The sequence below is a fragment of the Grammomys surdaster genome, unplaced genomic scaffold (assembly GCF_004785775.1).
Source record: "Grammomys surdaster isolate TR1022 unplaced genomic scaffold, NIH_TR_1.0 126248, whole genome shotgun sequence".
Classification (NCBI taxonomy): domain Eukaryota; kingdom Metazoa; phylum Chordata; class Mammalia; order Rodentia; family Muridae; genus Grammomys; species Grammomys surdaster.
In genome coordinates this window covers 6,631,090-6,646,450 of record NW_021621048.1, presented here as the reverse complement: position 1 = coordinate 6,646,450, position 15,361 = coordinate 6,631,090, and the positions used below count along the sequence as shown (strand labels likewise).

General features: G+C 39.1%; 1 protein-coding gene across 1 annotated transcript in view; it reads left to right on the top strand.

Moving 5' to 3' along the window:
- Rasa2 (RAS p21 protein activator 2) overlaps nucleotides 1-15,361 on the top strand; it is a 90,968-nt gene that overhangs the window by 45,470 nt on the left and 30,137 nt on the right. The window contains exons 6-9 of the mRNA XM_028758977.1: nucleotides 4,383-4,466; nucleotides 7,793-7,865; nucleotides 10,917-10,993; nucleotides 12,070-12,171. Coding sequence (XP_028614810.1) covers nucleotides 4,383-4,466; nucleotides 7,793-7,865; nucleotides 10,917-10,993; nucleotides 12,070-12,171 — 336 coding nt within the window. The remainder of the gene's footprint in view (nucleotides 1-4,382; nucleotides 4,467-7,792; nucleotides 7,866-10,916; nucleotides 10,994-12,069; nucleotides 12,172-15,361) is intronic.

Genomic DNA, 15,361 nt, shown 5'->3' with positions numbered 1-15,361 from the left:
AGTATAATTCTAATTAATGAATTTTGGAAGGACAATAGATATTGAATCAGCACTGGCAAACCCCACTGTAATAACTGGGTTCAAGCAGAGCGACAGTTACTGCATGCTTTCAGTTATATATGGATATTGAGAACACTTTTATCAAGGAAGTATGTGCAGACTAGTTGTTCCCAGAGTCTCAGGAAGATGTAGGGGAAGCATTAATGGAAAGAGGATTGTTAATGAATACAGAGCTGTAGGGTAGGCGGAATAATTTCTAATAATTTGTAGGACAGTAGGATGATTATGAGTGACAACTGGATATTTCAGCACAGCTAGTAGAGAGAATTTTGAACATTCCCCGAAGAAATTATGTTTAGATGTTAGATATGCCATATATATATGTGTGTGTGTGTGTGTATGTGTGTATTGATCTGTGACACTGTATTCATAGGTATGTACAGTTACATGCCAGTTAGAAATAAAAGCATATATGGAGGCTAGAGAGATGATTCGATGGTTAAGGGCATTGACTCTGCTCTTCTGGAGGACCTGGGTTTAAATCCCAGCACCTACATGGCAGTTCACAACTATCTGTGACTTCAAGATCTGACATTCTCACATAGAAATACATGCAGGCAAAGCATCATTGCACATAAAATAAAAAGTTAAATAATTTAAAAAAATAAAAATAAAAGCATATGGGGGCTGGAGAGATGGCTCAGCGGTTAAGAGCACTGACTGCTCTTCCAGGGGTCATGAGTTCAACTCCCAGCACCCACATGGAGGTTCACAACCATCTGTAATAGGATCTGATGTCCTCTTCTGGTGTGTCTGAAGACAGCAACAGTGTACTCATAAATAAAAAATAAATAAAAAGGAACAGTGTTTTAAAAAAATAAAAGCATATAAGTAAAATATAACTGGAGATCTGGAAAGATGGCATAGTGGTTAAGTGGTTAACTTGATACTCTTTCAAAGGACCTAGGTTCTGTTCTAGCATGTACATCATAGGCGGCTCACAGCTTCATTTCCAAGGGGATCTGATACCTTCTTCTGACCTTCTCTGGTGTCAGACAGGAAGGTGGTGTACATACATGCATGTAAACATTTGTAGAAATCAATGGCCAGATAAAGTATAATAGAATGAGAAGTATCTAAGAGGTTGCAGTTTGCATAGTCTCAAAGAAGCTCTCCATATAAAGTTATTTCATAGATTACACTTCATAGTAGCATATCCAGTACCTCTTGGTACTATGTACAGAAAAGAACACCGAGATATCTAATCAAAGAGACCACCTCCAGTAGATAGACATGGCTCCCAATAGAGGGATGGGGCCACTCACCCATCTTCAAAATTTTTGACCCAGAATTGTTCCTTATCTAAAGGAAATTCAGGGACAAAAATGGAGCCGAGACTGAAGGAAAGGCTGTCCAGTGTCTACCCCAACTTGGGATCCATCCCATGTATACACACCAAACACTGACACCATTGATGATGCCATGTTGTGCTTGCAGACAGGAACCTGGCATGGCTGTCCTCTGAGAGGCTCTACCAGCAGCTGACTGAGACAGACGCAGATACTTATAGCCAACATTGGACTGAGGTTGGGGACCCCTTTGGAAGAGTTAGGGGAAGGATTGAAGGAGCTGAGGGAAGGCAGCCCCATAGGAAGAACAACAGTATCAATTAGCCCAGACCTCTCTCTCAAAGCTCCCAGAGACTAAGCCACCAACCAAAGAGCATACATAGCCCCCCCCAACCCACTACACACACACACACATATATATAATATTGCAGAGGACTACCTTGTCTGGCCTCAGCAGAAGAAGATACGACTAATCCTGTAGAGACTTGATGCCCCAAGGAAGGGGAAGAATGCTGGGGGAGTGAGGTAGGGTAGGTGGGTGTGTGCATGGAGTGGGGGATGGGGGAGGACTCTCTCAGAGGCGATAGGGAGAGGGGAATTGGGTGAAGAACTTGAGAGGGAGGACTGGGAAGGGAAGCAACATTTGGAATACAAATAAAATAATTTAAAAAACAAAACAAAAAAGAACTATCTTTAAGCTGGGCACCACCCCAAATAGAACCTCTTTGGGCTAGCCGGCGGTGGTGGCTCACGCCTTTAATCCCAGCACTTGGGAGGCAGAGGCAGGCGGATTTCTGAGTTCGAGAGTTCGAGGCTAGCCTGGTCTAGACAGTGAGTTCCAGGACAACCAGGGCTACACAGAGAAACCCTGTCTCCCAAAACCAAAAAAAAAAAAAAAAAAAAGAACCTCTTTGGGAGCAGAATCTAGACATGTCTGATTTACTTAAATTATTTTTATTTTGATAAAATAACCATAATGTAAAAAGGCGTCTGATCCCAATCTGATTAAGAACAAATGTCAGACAAATTCAGATTAAGTAATCTGAAAGTTATCACAGGGCCAGAGACTAAGAGGGCATGGCGACCACGGGCAGTGTAGGATCCCATACTGCATCCTGGAGTGTGGCAAAGTTTGAGGGACACATATAGATTAATTAGCATTAGTAACATTGACTGTTAGTTTCTTTCTTTCTTTTTTTTTTTTTTTTTGTTTTGTTTTTTTGAGACAGGGTTTCTCTGTGTAGCCCTGGCTGTCCTGGAACTCACTCTGTAGACCAGGCTGGCCTCGAACTCAGAAATCCACCTGCCTCTGCCTCCCAAGTGCTGGGATTAAAGGCATGCGCACCCACTGCCCTGTTAGTTTCTTGATTTCAGTAGCTTCACCTTGTTTACACAGAATGTTAACATTCAATGTTAGGGTTTACAGAAACTCTGTATGTTATTTTTACAACTGTTTCAAAGTCTGCAATTATAATTAAAACAAAATATTTTAAATTGTCTGTACCTTGTATATTCAACCTGTTTGGTTTGAGTCCTGGTCTCACATACCCACTGGACTATCATGCAGCATTGCCACGTTTACACAGCTAAACTTTTACTCATTTTACTCTCATGTTTCTTCAGCTCTTCTCCGTAGTCTTAGCAGATACTTAAGTCTACCTGTGTTTTTTAAATCAGCCCTTACATTTTTTCCACCTCTAGACCTTTATTTGTTAAGGTTTTCTGAGTCTGGGCTGTATGGAGTAAAAATCATCTGCCTCTGTTTTGGTGGCTTTTCTTTTTACTCTAGACCATGTGTATTCATCGTTTACATTGGACATTGAAGTCACCAAGTACTTTGTGTTGTAATGTACTTGAGTTGTCTTTTAGTTGTCTTACTTGGAAACAATTCATTCTGTTTATAATTTGCTTTTAAGCTTTGTCAGATAGATGAGAACCTCATATATCATAGAGCTTGCAAGAGGCCCACCTAGCCACAGAAGAAAACTGGTAGTTTATGAATAATACCATTAGTGGGAAAAGATAAAGTCCAAAATATTTCTTTGGCCTGTACTTTTTTAGTTTTAGAAATTTTTTAATTTTATTTTTGATGCCCAGTTTAGTAGAAATGAGTCTTATTTTCAGTTTTCTCTTTACTTGGCAGTACACCATTTGCAGTTCACCCATGAGTGAGTCTTGGAGAGAAATAGAGGATGTTGCTCAGTAGGGCTCTGTAGAAACAAAAACAAAAACACTTGGCATTCATGAGCTTCTGTGAGGGATCAGGAAATGAGACTTAGACTTTAAACCAACGAACTTATTAATAATTAGTGAGAAGCTCTGAGAATGAGATCATTAGATTGTGTTCTTTACTTTCTATAGATACAGCTATAGCACATAAAGTAGGTTGGATAGCCTTGTGTTTTGTAGTGTAGAACATTTTGTACAGAATGTTGTAGGAACTGTTGTTAAGAATCAGCATGAAAGACTAGAGAATTGTGTGAGGCTTGACCTATATTTATGAATCAGATTTTAAGTAAAACCACAACCATTTCCTTGTGTGTCATTCATGCTTTAGCAGAGGATATGGTGCCACGGAGCTGGCCTGGTTTGTAGTTTCTCATGTAAGGCTATACCACTTTCTTTTCCGTTTTAGAAGCCGCAGCAGTTTTGATGTATTATCAACCACAGAAGGTACCCTGAGCATGTCCCAGGAAGAGCTGTGTTATGCTAGTCTGAGTTCCGATTGTTGTTCCTGTGTCGTTCTCTTGGGGAAGTAATCATGTAAATAAGCAAATACATCATTTGGAGTAGTTGATATATTAGACCTACAAAAATGGTAAACAATGTTAAGGTCTTTGAATATAAGGATTTCTAGTTAAAGATAGTGTTTTAGGTTTGACAGTGCAGCTCAGTTGCAGGGCCCTTGTCCTGTGTATATGAATGAAGCCAGGGTCTGTTCTCAGTCCTCGAGAAGGCAAAGAGGTAAAGAGTGTAGATGATATGTTATGATGTTAACTCTCATATTTTAACATCTGTTTTATTCTACCTCAGCATCAAGGCCTGCCATGGGCTGCCTCTCATCAACGGACAAAGCTGTGATCCCTATGCCACAGTCTCCCTCGTGGGCCCTGCTAGGTAACGCTTACTGAGTTGTTACTGGGTTTTCAAGTTTAAAGTTGGATTTAAGAATTAGAAATGTAAAGTTCTTAGATCGAGTGCTGAGTGAGTATGACATAAAATAATGCTTTAAAAGAATTTTTAGTAAGTTCTCAAGTACACTTCGTAAACAACTAAGTTCTCTTTTCACAGAAAGATACTGAGTGTCATTTCAAATCTGCTATGTGTTTATTAGGTTGTGGGAAAACTTCAGTCTTTTTTTTTTTAATCTTTAAATTTAAATTTATTAAGACATTCATCTATGTCTGTCAGTCTACATCCAAATTTGCTACTAAAAACAAAGGTAAACCACATCCCACAGTAGGAATACCAAGTCTGAAATACACTTTTTTTTTGAGCCAAGCTTATTGTATAAATAAATGACTAGTTTCTTTTCATATCAAAAATCCATTAAAAAAAATTACATCCCCTCTCCCCCGTTCTACCTATAGCCATGATGAATGTAAAAATTTAAATATGACACATCCTTGTCAAAGAAAGGGTGAAAAGTGTATTAACAGCTTCAAAAGTGGTGTTTCCAGAGTGGGGTCATACAGTTCAGTACTCATTCCCAAAATGCAAACATTGCCATAATTTAACACTGCTTTTGATTCAGTTGTGAGAATTAAACATTACACAGGATTGGACAGTACACTCAGGGCCTTTATCAGGGCCCTAAATCCCCTCCCACTTTGGCCTCTTTTGTTAAAGTGGACTCCAGAGTGTTCGTTAGAATTTTAGTGTACTTCACACAGCCAGCAAAGTATGCAATATATTAACAAAAGTTCCATATACATCAAAATAATGAAGACTGCAGCATCAAGTTCAAGACTCTCAGGTGACAGGAGCGCACCTGCAAGGCCCAGTGCACACCCACCCCTCCTCCCAGGCACATCCTGACATACGTGCGCCTCCATCTCAGGATACAGTCAATCTTTGATTTCATTGTGGTTCTATAGAAAACTCCAGAATCATTTGGTGGTTTTAATCAACTGAGGGAAAGGGGAGCAGAGACAAGAGCTGGCAGTTACCCATACTATACAATCGGAGCGGTGCTGCCCCATGGGAAGGGGAAAGCCAGGCCCACCTCTGCCTTCATCTTCCCACACTGGCCTCCACATCTTCATCCTCTTAGCCCCCTTCAAGCTCTCAGACCTGATTTCATTATCCCTCGCAAATCAGGGGCCATTCTTGAAGTTGCTGAGGTTAGATTTTCTTGGCACACCTCTACAAAACATCAGCATAGAATGTATAAATACATTTTGATTAGTGTACATTGCAAACTTTCTCCAACAACATGAGAGGGTGGAGAGCAGAGGGTGTCCACTGAGTACCCCTGGAGCAGATCCTTGGAATAAAACTTCAGTCTTATAGCATTGTAAAATGTACTTTAAAATACATTCCTGGGCCAGGTGTTGGGGATACATGCCTTTAATTGAAGCACATGGGAGGTGGAGGCAGAGGCAGGTGGATCTCTGTGAATCCAAGGCCACCTTAGCCTGTATAACAAGTTATAGGCCATCCAGAGTCTTAAAAAAAAAAAATCATATACAGCTGGCTGCCTTTACTCATTAACATTCCTACTTTCAAATACCCTCAATTTTATATAAGTAAAAAAGAAATCACATTTTAGTGAGTGTCAACTCAAAATAGCAAAACAGTTTCCATATCAGTGTCTGGAAAGCCGCTTAGAACTGAGAACTGCCTTTTCTGTTCATGGTATCAGTGCTTTATGAAGCTCTAGAACAACTGAGGTCCCAGACTATGGAGAAGTGCAGCGTGACGTTGAGTAATTGGTCTATAATTTATGAAAAACCAGTAACACTTTGCAGTATCTATATTAGATAACTTAATTGTAGTTTCTTTACAAGACTGACTAGTCTGGAGTTTGTCTGCAACTTGAAGCTGTTCCAATCAAGAAACAAAAGCACAAAATTTGCTATCCCTTATCCTTATCACCTTGACTTCCCTTATCACCTAAAGCTCTATTCTTTTTTTATATATATAGTCAAGAAGTCTTAAAAAGTGTGTGTGTCTGTGCATGTGTGGGGTGTGTGTGTGTGTGTCCATGGCTGAAATACTCATCTGTTATTATTGCAGATTGGTTTTAAATTTAAAAGCAGAAGTTCATATGGCATTAAACGCTGTCAAAGGGTTTTCCCATCATGTTAAAAACGTTCAACCTCCTGGACATTGGGAGCACATGATAACCTCTGTACCTGGGCGGCTGATGAAGAGAATCACAAATCCTGGCCAGCCTGCACTACTTACTTAAAACCAAGTCTCACAGAGAAATCAGAGGGGAAACAAGTCAGCCTAGAGGAGCTGCTTGTTTGGAGTAAACCTTTCTTGTAGTTCTGTAATTGAACCAGACTATCGACACTAAGCACTTACTCTACCAGTGAGATATATTCTCAACTCAGGAGGCTGTTCTTATTTTCTGTTTAATGATTTCTATCTCATGACACATTCTTAATGGAACTTTTAAAGTAACATTCCACAGAAACTATTTTTTTTCATGATTTATTTATGCTTATTTTATGTACATTGGTATTCTTCCTGCTTGTATGTGTGTGTGAGGATGCCAGATCCCCTGGAACTAGAGTTATAGACAGTTGTGAGCTGCCGTGTGGATGCTGCTAATTAAACCAAGACCCTTTAGAAGAGCAGCCAGTGCTCTTAACCACTGAGCCATCTTTCCAGCCTGAAACTTTTTTTTTAATCACAGTTGATTTTGTTATTATACTACAGTTGCACAAGATATTCACATTGGTTGAGTCTAGCTAAAGACACAAGACTCCTTGTACATTTCTTTATAACTGCCTCTGAATTTGTACATTCACTTGAGAATTAACAGGCTTTTTTTTTCCCTTGTTTTTGTAAGTTACTGTCCTGGCTGTAGCTCCAGAAGTAAACTGAGTACTTTTCATATTTCTCAGGTATTCCAGCATCAGTAAAGGCACTTTGAGTCTCACTGCCTTTCTTCTCACCAATTGTGCTTGTGTAAGAGGATGTGTTTTAAAATGTCAGAGATGATTTGGAATCAGCTTCTTACAGCCATGGACACAATAACCCAATCTTGGCATGTATAGATATATAAAACTTGTATCCTGTGTATAGATAGTCATTGGATTCAAGTTTGTGAGGCTTACATCCCTTGGCTTTTTTCCCTTGCATAGTATGTAAATTATTGTCTTAGTCATCCAACATGTAGACAGAGGTCAGGCATCCTAGTTGGAAATAGCTTGTTTTATAATTGTGTACTATTAAGTTCTACAAGGTAAAACTCTACCACATTGTAACAGGAATGACCAAAAGAAAACAAAAGTAAAGAAGAAAACAAGCAATCCGCAGTTCAATGAAATCTTCTATTTTGAGGTAATTTCTTGTTTTATATAAATGTTAATGTTTTATATGTAATTCTGGTTGATTTAATTTTGTAAACCACAGCTATAGTAATTATGTTACCAGTTAACACAGCTAGTAATCTCTTCAGAGAGCAGTAGAACCATGGTGTCACACAGATGCTTCTGGCTGGTTTGGAAGTGGGCAGGGCTAGAGCCCCCACCCTGTAGTCACTGTCATTGTCACAGCTACCTTCAGAGCCTCCCACACTTCCAGTCTACCTGACACATAGAGACTCTTCTGAGCAGACTGTTTGAAAACCTATAGAAATTTAAATGTCACCACTCAGAAGATTTGAAATCTTTTCCCAGTTGACACCAATGATCAATTAAATGTAAAGCCTCTGGAAGGTTGATTCTATAAGGAAGAACAGTAGCAAACATGCCAAATATGCGACTGCTTTGAGAGTTTGAAACACGGTGATTAGACCTTTTTACCATTAAGTTCTCCATAATCTAATTTACTCTGTAAATGTAGCTTGTTCTTGAAGATCTCTAGCTGCCTTAAGTGAGTGCTAACTACTAGGCCACCACGTCTACATCTTCAGCTGCTTTGAAATTGCCCCAAATAAAGTGCTTTGGCATTCTTTCAAGTATTTAGTCCTTTTTCATATTAATCGAAGACTATAGGAAAATCTGAAAATCAAAATATCTAAAAGATTGTAATAACAGAACAAGTTGCAATTGATATTAGCATATGAGAACAGTTTGTAAAAGTGGGTAATTACATATCGAAGATTTTCTTTTGTATTTTTCTTCTGTTTTGGAGAGGGCTCCAAAGTATCCCTACTCGTGCCTGATTGTTGTTCTTTAATAAAAAGGAACGTGGGCTGAAGAAAATGCCAAAGGTGACATAAGAAACTAGGGGGGCAGGGTAGAAGGGAAGGAAGGAAAACCTACTAAGTCAAGAGACTTCCTTTCCTGGCTAAGGACTTGGTGCAGTTTTCTACATTAATGGCTCTGTTGTCTAAGCATGAGAGTGTGAAGAAGATGGCAGTTTTAAAAACTGCTATCCAAAGTCACTCACTGCACATAGTTCACACCTGAGATGGGCTGAAATTCACCATGCTCAGACAGAACCTTGTAACATGGAGGTAACTTTGAAAGCCGGGGTCTGCAATGCTCACCTCACCAATTGACCTCTCAGGCCTTACAGTGTCTATTCATCCAGCCCTTTGTCGGATGGACTATAAAGACAGGATGTTCAGTAGACCCAGAGCACACACATACAGTGGCATATACGCAGCTGTCACCTGGAGCACGTACTACGTGAGCTCAGGGTCAAAACAGTCCAGAGAAAGACTTCTAAGTGAGAACAGAGATAATACTACAGAGACAGAAAAACTGAAAGTTATACCCCAAGAACATCAAGTAAATATTTAACTGAGTTCCATAAGAAAGTAACTGGAAAAAAGTAAAAAGATGGAATAAACTGGTAAATGAGGCTTTCCAGTGCCTGGCCCAGGTGCTTTCATTGTAGCCATTGAATATACTTGAACTAGAAAGAAGTAACTATGATCTGTTAGCAGGCACCTACAGACTTACGTTTTCAATGTTCAAAGAAAGAGCTGAGAAGGGGACAGAAGTTGAGATAACTGGTTATGGAAGATGAGGGGAAAGAAATGAAAAGCATCCGTAGATCTGTGTAAAATCTTCCACCAGGCGTCAGATGTGGTGCATGCTATAATCCCAGTCCTTGAGAGGTGTGGGCAGGAAGATCAGTTTCAAGGCCACTCTCTCAGGCCACCTTATCTCAGAAAACAAATAAAATTTGTCAGCAGGACAGTTGGTGACTGAAACATGGTAGGTGATAACTATGGATCACAATACAAGATTTGTTATGGAGTCAGGAGAGCCAACAGGGTGAAGAGATGAAGCAGAGAAGCAAACCAAAGCAGCTCCAGTGCTTACTAACTGCTCAGCTTCTAACATGCTGATTGAGTTTGTACTGTAGCTTCCTGATTTTTAAAGCTAAAGCGAGGGTAATAAATCTAGCCCTGCCTGCCTCAAAGCAACATTCTGATGAGTCAAAGAGATGTGATAACACTTTGTAAGCCAGGCAATATGGTGTGTGGCTTTAACTTACTTTTAGAGCAAAATACAACAGTCTTGGAGAACCACCTGTGCAAATTCCAGGGAAGAAAAGAGCAAGAAGAGATGGCAAGCTAGTTCTTTGGCAAACCAAATGCAATGCAAAGAGCTCTTCTGGGAATAGGTCAGAGAGAGAGAGGCCAGGGACACTGAGGAGTACGTGTTGACCACTGATTTGGTGATGAAGAGAGAGATTTTAGAAGGGTGATCTGTAAAGAAGCTGAGTTGGTTTCTGTCCTGAGAGGTGGGTGGTGAGGAAGTGCCCATCTCGGGATGAGTGAGAATTTGTTTTTAGGTGGTTGTCTGAAAAAGAGACAGGGGCACTGTGATTTAGGGGGAGACTTTTTCTTAAGACTAGAAAGAAGTGATCAGACTAGTAAGGACAGCTGTACTTAAAGTAGACCAAATGCGTGTAACACATGCTTCTTAAATACTGTGGCAGAAGGAGCAGGCTTGGGGAGGTAATCTTAGAATCATCACCTTTTCAAAAGGCCTGAGGGTGGGAGGGAAGTGGAGGAGGCTTAGCTTGGTGGCAGTTGAGGAAGTTCCTTCCTGGTGGCCTTGATATTTTCTGTAAAAAAAAAAAGAAAAGAAAAGAAAAAAAAATGTGGGAAGGAAATATGAGTAGGTGTGTCCTTTGTGAAAGCTGGGAAGACTATAGGGTAGTGTTACCCGTACAGACAGACCTCTGTAAACCACAGAACCAGGTGTGGCACCAGCTAGAGCTGACAGTGTGGAGACAAGGAGGCCGTTGATCTTTATGCCAGCCCTTCTTACCTTCTGGTGCATAGTTGGTACACTTCCCACGCTTTGGAAATTACTCACACTTGACTCTTTTTATATTTGTAATTGAATATTTTGGGAATGGTCATATTTGAACTCATGAAGGAAAAAGATATTTTAAACTGTTTTTACTAAAATACTTCATTTGTAGGTAACCAGATCCAGCAGTTACACCAGGAAGTCCCAGTTCCAGGTGGAAGAGGAGGACATTGAGAAGCTGGAGGTCAGGTCGGTGCCTTGCTGTCTTACTAGAGAGTGGCTTTTTCTCTATGTAAACCTTGAGAGAACTCTTCATAGCAAGTTGATTGATGAAACTTAGATGTAACAGGCATCTAACTTAATCCACTTAGCCTTTCAAAATCTGGTTCTTTTCAGAAATACCAAAATATTTTTCTTGTGTGAGCAAAGACAGCCTAATTTCACCTATTCTGTTTTTCATTTTTCTCTATTTTAATTGCTCCTTAACTTTCTGGATTATAGTATAATGAATGGGAAACCAATTATATTTAATCAAATTTAGAAATAATTTTTTTATTCTTCTTAACATATCTGCTGACTATCAGAAATTTCAGTGAGGTAAGGAAATAACTGCACAGGTGCATGTGTTTGAAGTCTGTGACATTTCCTAGGTCTTAAATATCTATGCTGTTTTGGAAAGGAAACTTTTGCAAATGCATGTGTAGGTGTGGTGTTAACAGTGTGTTGTCTAAAAGGCATATTAATCTTGTGTTCACAGTGTTAGGCAGTATTTTCTAAATCACCAATCTTTACATATTAATTAATTTATCATCAAAAGAGAAACTGTGGTCTTGTATTGTTTTGTTTTCTCAATTCAGTAAAGTAATCCTTTTGTTCTAATGCTACAAATTACAAAAAAAAAAGAAAACACCTAGACTTTCAAACTAAGTTTCTCCTTTTATACTGTTTAGAATTTGGCCAGGAAGGTGGCTTAGCTGGTAAAGGCACTTGATGCCAAACCAGTCTACCTGAGTTCTAGTCCTTAGACCCACACGATGGGAGAAAAGTACCAGCTCCTGTAAATTGTCCTCTGACCTCCACGTGTGCACAGTGGCATGCATCCCTCCCCCAAAATTAATAAAGATGTTCATTAGAATTTAAGTCGTGATTTTTTTCAATAGAAGTTACTGCAGTAATTTGCTTTCAAAGTCTAGATAATGCATTATATGATGATGCTAACATCTCTTTTAAAAGCATGTAAAAATTAATGCTGTAGTACAAGTCAAAACCACTCGAAACTACTCGGTGTGGTTTGCAAAAACTAAAGCTAGGTTTTCAATTTTCAGAATTGACTTGTGGAATAATGAAAACCTAGTCCAAGATGTTTTCCTGGGAGAGATTAAGGTTCCTGTCAATGTGTTAAGAAATGATTCCTCTCATCAAGCCTGGTAAGAAGACAAATACTCTAATGAACCAAGTTTAATTCTCTTTAATAAAGAATATAAGTGTATGCTTGCTGGAATAAGTCAAAAGTTACTGACATTAATTTGGTTATGAATTTGTTATTAGAGGAAAAATAAGTACATTAATAGTTGCATCACTTGATCTATGATACTAAGATAAAAGAATTTAGTTATCTAGGAATATTTTTCTGTTTAAGAATAAAATCTTGGGGCTGTAGAGATGTCCAGACTCTCTGCTCTGTTTGAACTGAGTTTCAGATCCCAGCACCTACCTCAGACCACTTGCCAAAAAAAAAAAGGCTTTAAGTTTAGGCCTAAGGAATCCACTGTTCTCTTTGGTCTTGACGGGCACCTATACATGGACATACACTAAAAATAAAGTCTTAAATCTAAGAAATGAAAAACATTAAGATATCGAATGAACCATTCATAATATGTTTGATCACATGTCATCATCTGCAGTTTAGATGCTTTTTGGTCACAGAACTATGGGTGGAAAGCAAAAGACTTACTGAGAAGACACAGCAGTGTGTGTGTGGCGGCCGGGGTGTGTGTGTGATTTTCCATCATCACACACTTTAAAATGCAGATAACCTTGCTGTACTTCTGAGTGTAGGGTGTCGACATTGGACTGATTGACTGTTGAGGAGCTGTGGGGACTCAGTACTGACTATAATGTCATTTGGCCTTTTTATGGCTCTAATAGTGATACTAAATTGATGTTAGTAGCCTTGATGTTTTGCCACTAAATTCATACTTATTTCAGTGTGAAACTTTTTGTCTGCTATAGCCCTTAAAAACTAGTGTTTTCTGTCTCTTCATGTGTCTTGGCCCATGTTTCTTCCTAGATTGCTATTTCCATTGAGTATATAGGAACATGCTTTCTCAGTTGTTGGTGCTTGTTCACGCTGGTATGTGAACATGTAGGTATTGAGAATAGAGCTTGACACTGGATGTGTTCATCAGTCACTCAGTTTTTGGAGAGAGGACTTCTGAACCAGGATCTCACTGATAAGCTAGGCTGGCTGGACGGTGAGCTCCAGGGAATCTACCTGTCTTTACCTGCCCAGTGCAAGGAGATTACAGATGTGCACACCACTAAACCCAGCTTTTCCACAGGTGCTGGGAACCCAAATTCGGGTCCTCATGCTCTACATAGCAAGCACTTTGTCACCTGAGCCATTTCTCTAACCTCTGTCACTTCCCTTTAAAGATTACTTATTAAAATGAAATGTAATATTTGTGCTTGCTTATTAAGTATAATGGTGCCACATGTATATACTGTGTAATGATCAAATAAGTATAGTCAGCATTTCTGTCTCTCAAATACCATTTTCGTGTATTGGGATCCTGGAGAATTACTATGCTGAAATGTAGCATCATTTGTTACAGACCAGAGTTAACCTGTTGGATTATAAACAGGTGAGCTGCTGCTCCCGACGGCACTTAGAGCTGTTTTAGTAACCGTACATTTCTCTCCCCTCCTCCACTCCTGCCTCTAGCAACCTATGTTCTTCCTATTTTGTTTTATGTGAATCAACTCTCATTTTCACAAATGAATAAGAACCTGTGGCCTTTGTCTTTCTGTGCCTTACTTCACATGAACTGTAAAATGACCTCCAGTTCTAGATGGGTTACTACAAGTGACAGGATTTCACCCTTTAATAGTAAGATGTCTGTTGATGAGTAAATGGACTTAAATAATGTGGTCTGTACACACTGGAATGTTAACCATAAGAACCATTCTTTAGAACTCAGCTACCTAGAAGAGGAGTTGGTGTTGAATGTTTAGGGGTTGGATTTTTGTTGTTTTGTTTTCATTCTTTTGGTTTCTGAGACAAGAGTCTCAACCACATCTCTTGGCCCCAATAATATGAATATTTTAATTTAAAGTAGCCTGTTAGAAGCATAAATGCTAAAATTTATGTAGCATAGAAGAGAAGAATCTGCTAATCTATATGTATAAATGTACATTGTATGGAAATATAAAAATGTTAATGCCATTTTGATTCGAGATCTTGGTCTCCTTTATCACTTCTAGAGCTGTAACACCCTCTAGTGGTATTAAAGGTAACTGCACAAAAACTCATTTCCATCCAGGCATAATTATTTCTAATGCTGATATTGCAAAAGGTCATAATAACTTATTAGTAAGCAGTAATATTGTTTGAAGTTTTTCTGTTTTCTTTTTTCAATAATTTCCATTAGTATATATGCTTATTATGTTGGATGTCTAAAAACTGGTTTTTAATGGTTTCAATTTTTTTAAGATTTCTATTTTAAATTATGTATATGAGTGTTTTGCTGCAGCTATGTCTGTGCACCACATGTATGCCTGGTGCTTGTGGAGGTCATCAGGTGGTGTCAGATGCCTTCACATTGAGTTACAGACAGTTGTGAGCCAGCATGTGGGTCCTCTACAAAAGCAGCAAGTATTCTTCACTGCTGCGTCATCTCTCCAGCCCTACTTCCTATTTAATTTTATTTGCAGATTATAATATGATGACTCAAGCCACTTTCCCGTTGCTTTCTAAATATTTTTTTGTTACACTTATTTACTTTTATGTATGTCCCTTGTGCTTGCAGCATGTGAATTCCTGTAGGAATTCTGTTTCCACCACTTGATTTCTGGGTATTGAAGTAAAGGTATCTCTGTTTACCTTGAGTTGGTTCTCGGTGGTGGTGGAACCTGGGAGAATGAAATGGACTAAAGTTGCATGCAGTAGCCAACTGCACTCAGAGCATCAGACAATTTAGACTCTGAGGGTTAAGAAGAGTCACATGAGTAAAGTGTACAATCAATCACAAGGACAAGCTACATGTGCCAAAACCATGCTTTTCCATAGAGGCATATAAACAAGTAACAATAGCCAGTGGAATGAATAATCAAAGTGCTCAAATTCACTCTTATCTGCTACACCTGGGAGGAGAATGAAAACACATTCCAAGAACAAGTCTATGTTTTTGAAGAAACTGTGATTACAAGACTCTTGACATTTTCTCACAAGCACTCAAAATTTCCCTTGCATGACTCCACTCTTGGCCTGTGTTCTGACAGTCAACAAGTGCTTTCTTTTACCCATTGAACCATCTTGCCAGCCCCACTTCTTTTCTGAGAGATTTATCTCCTTAGCATTGAGGGGCGGGGAGTGATAATTAGATCAGATGTTAGCAA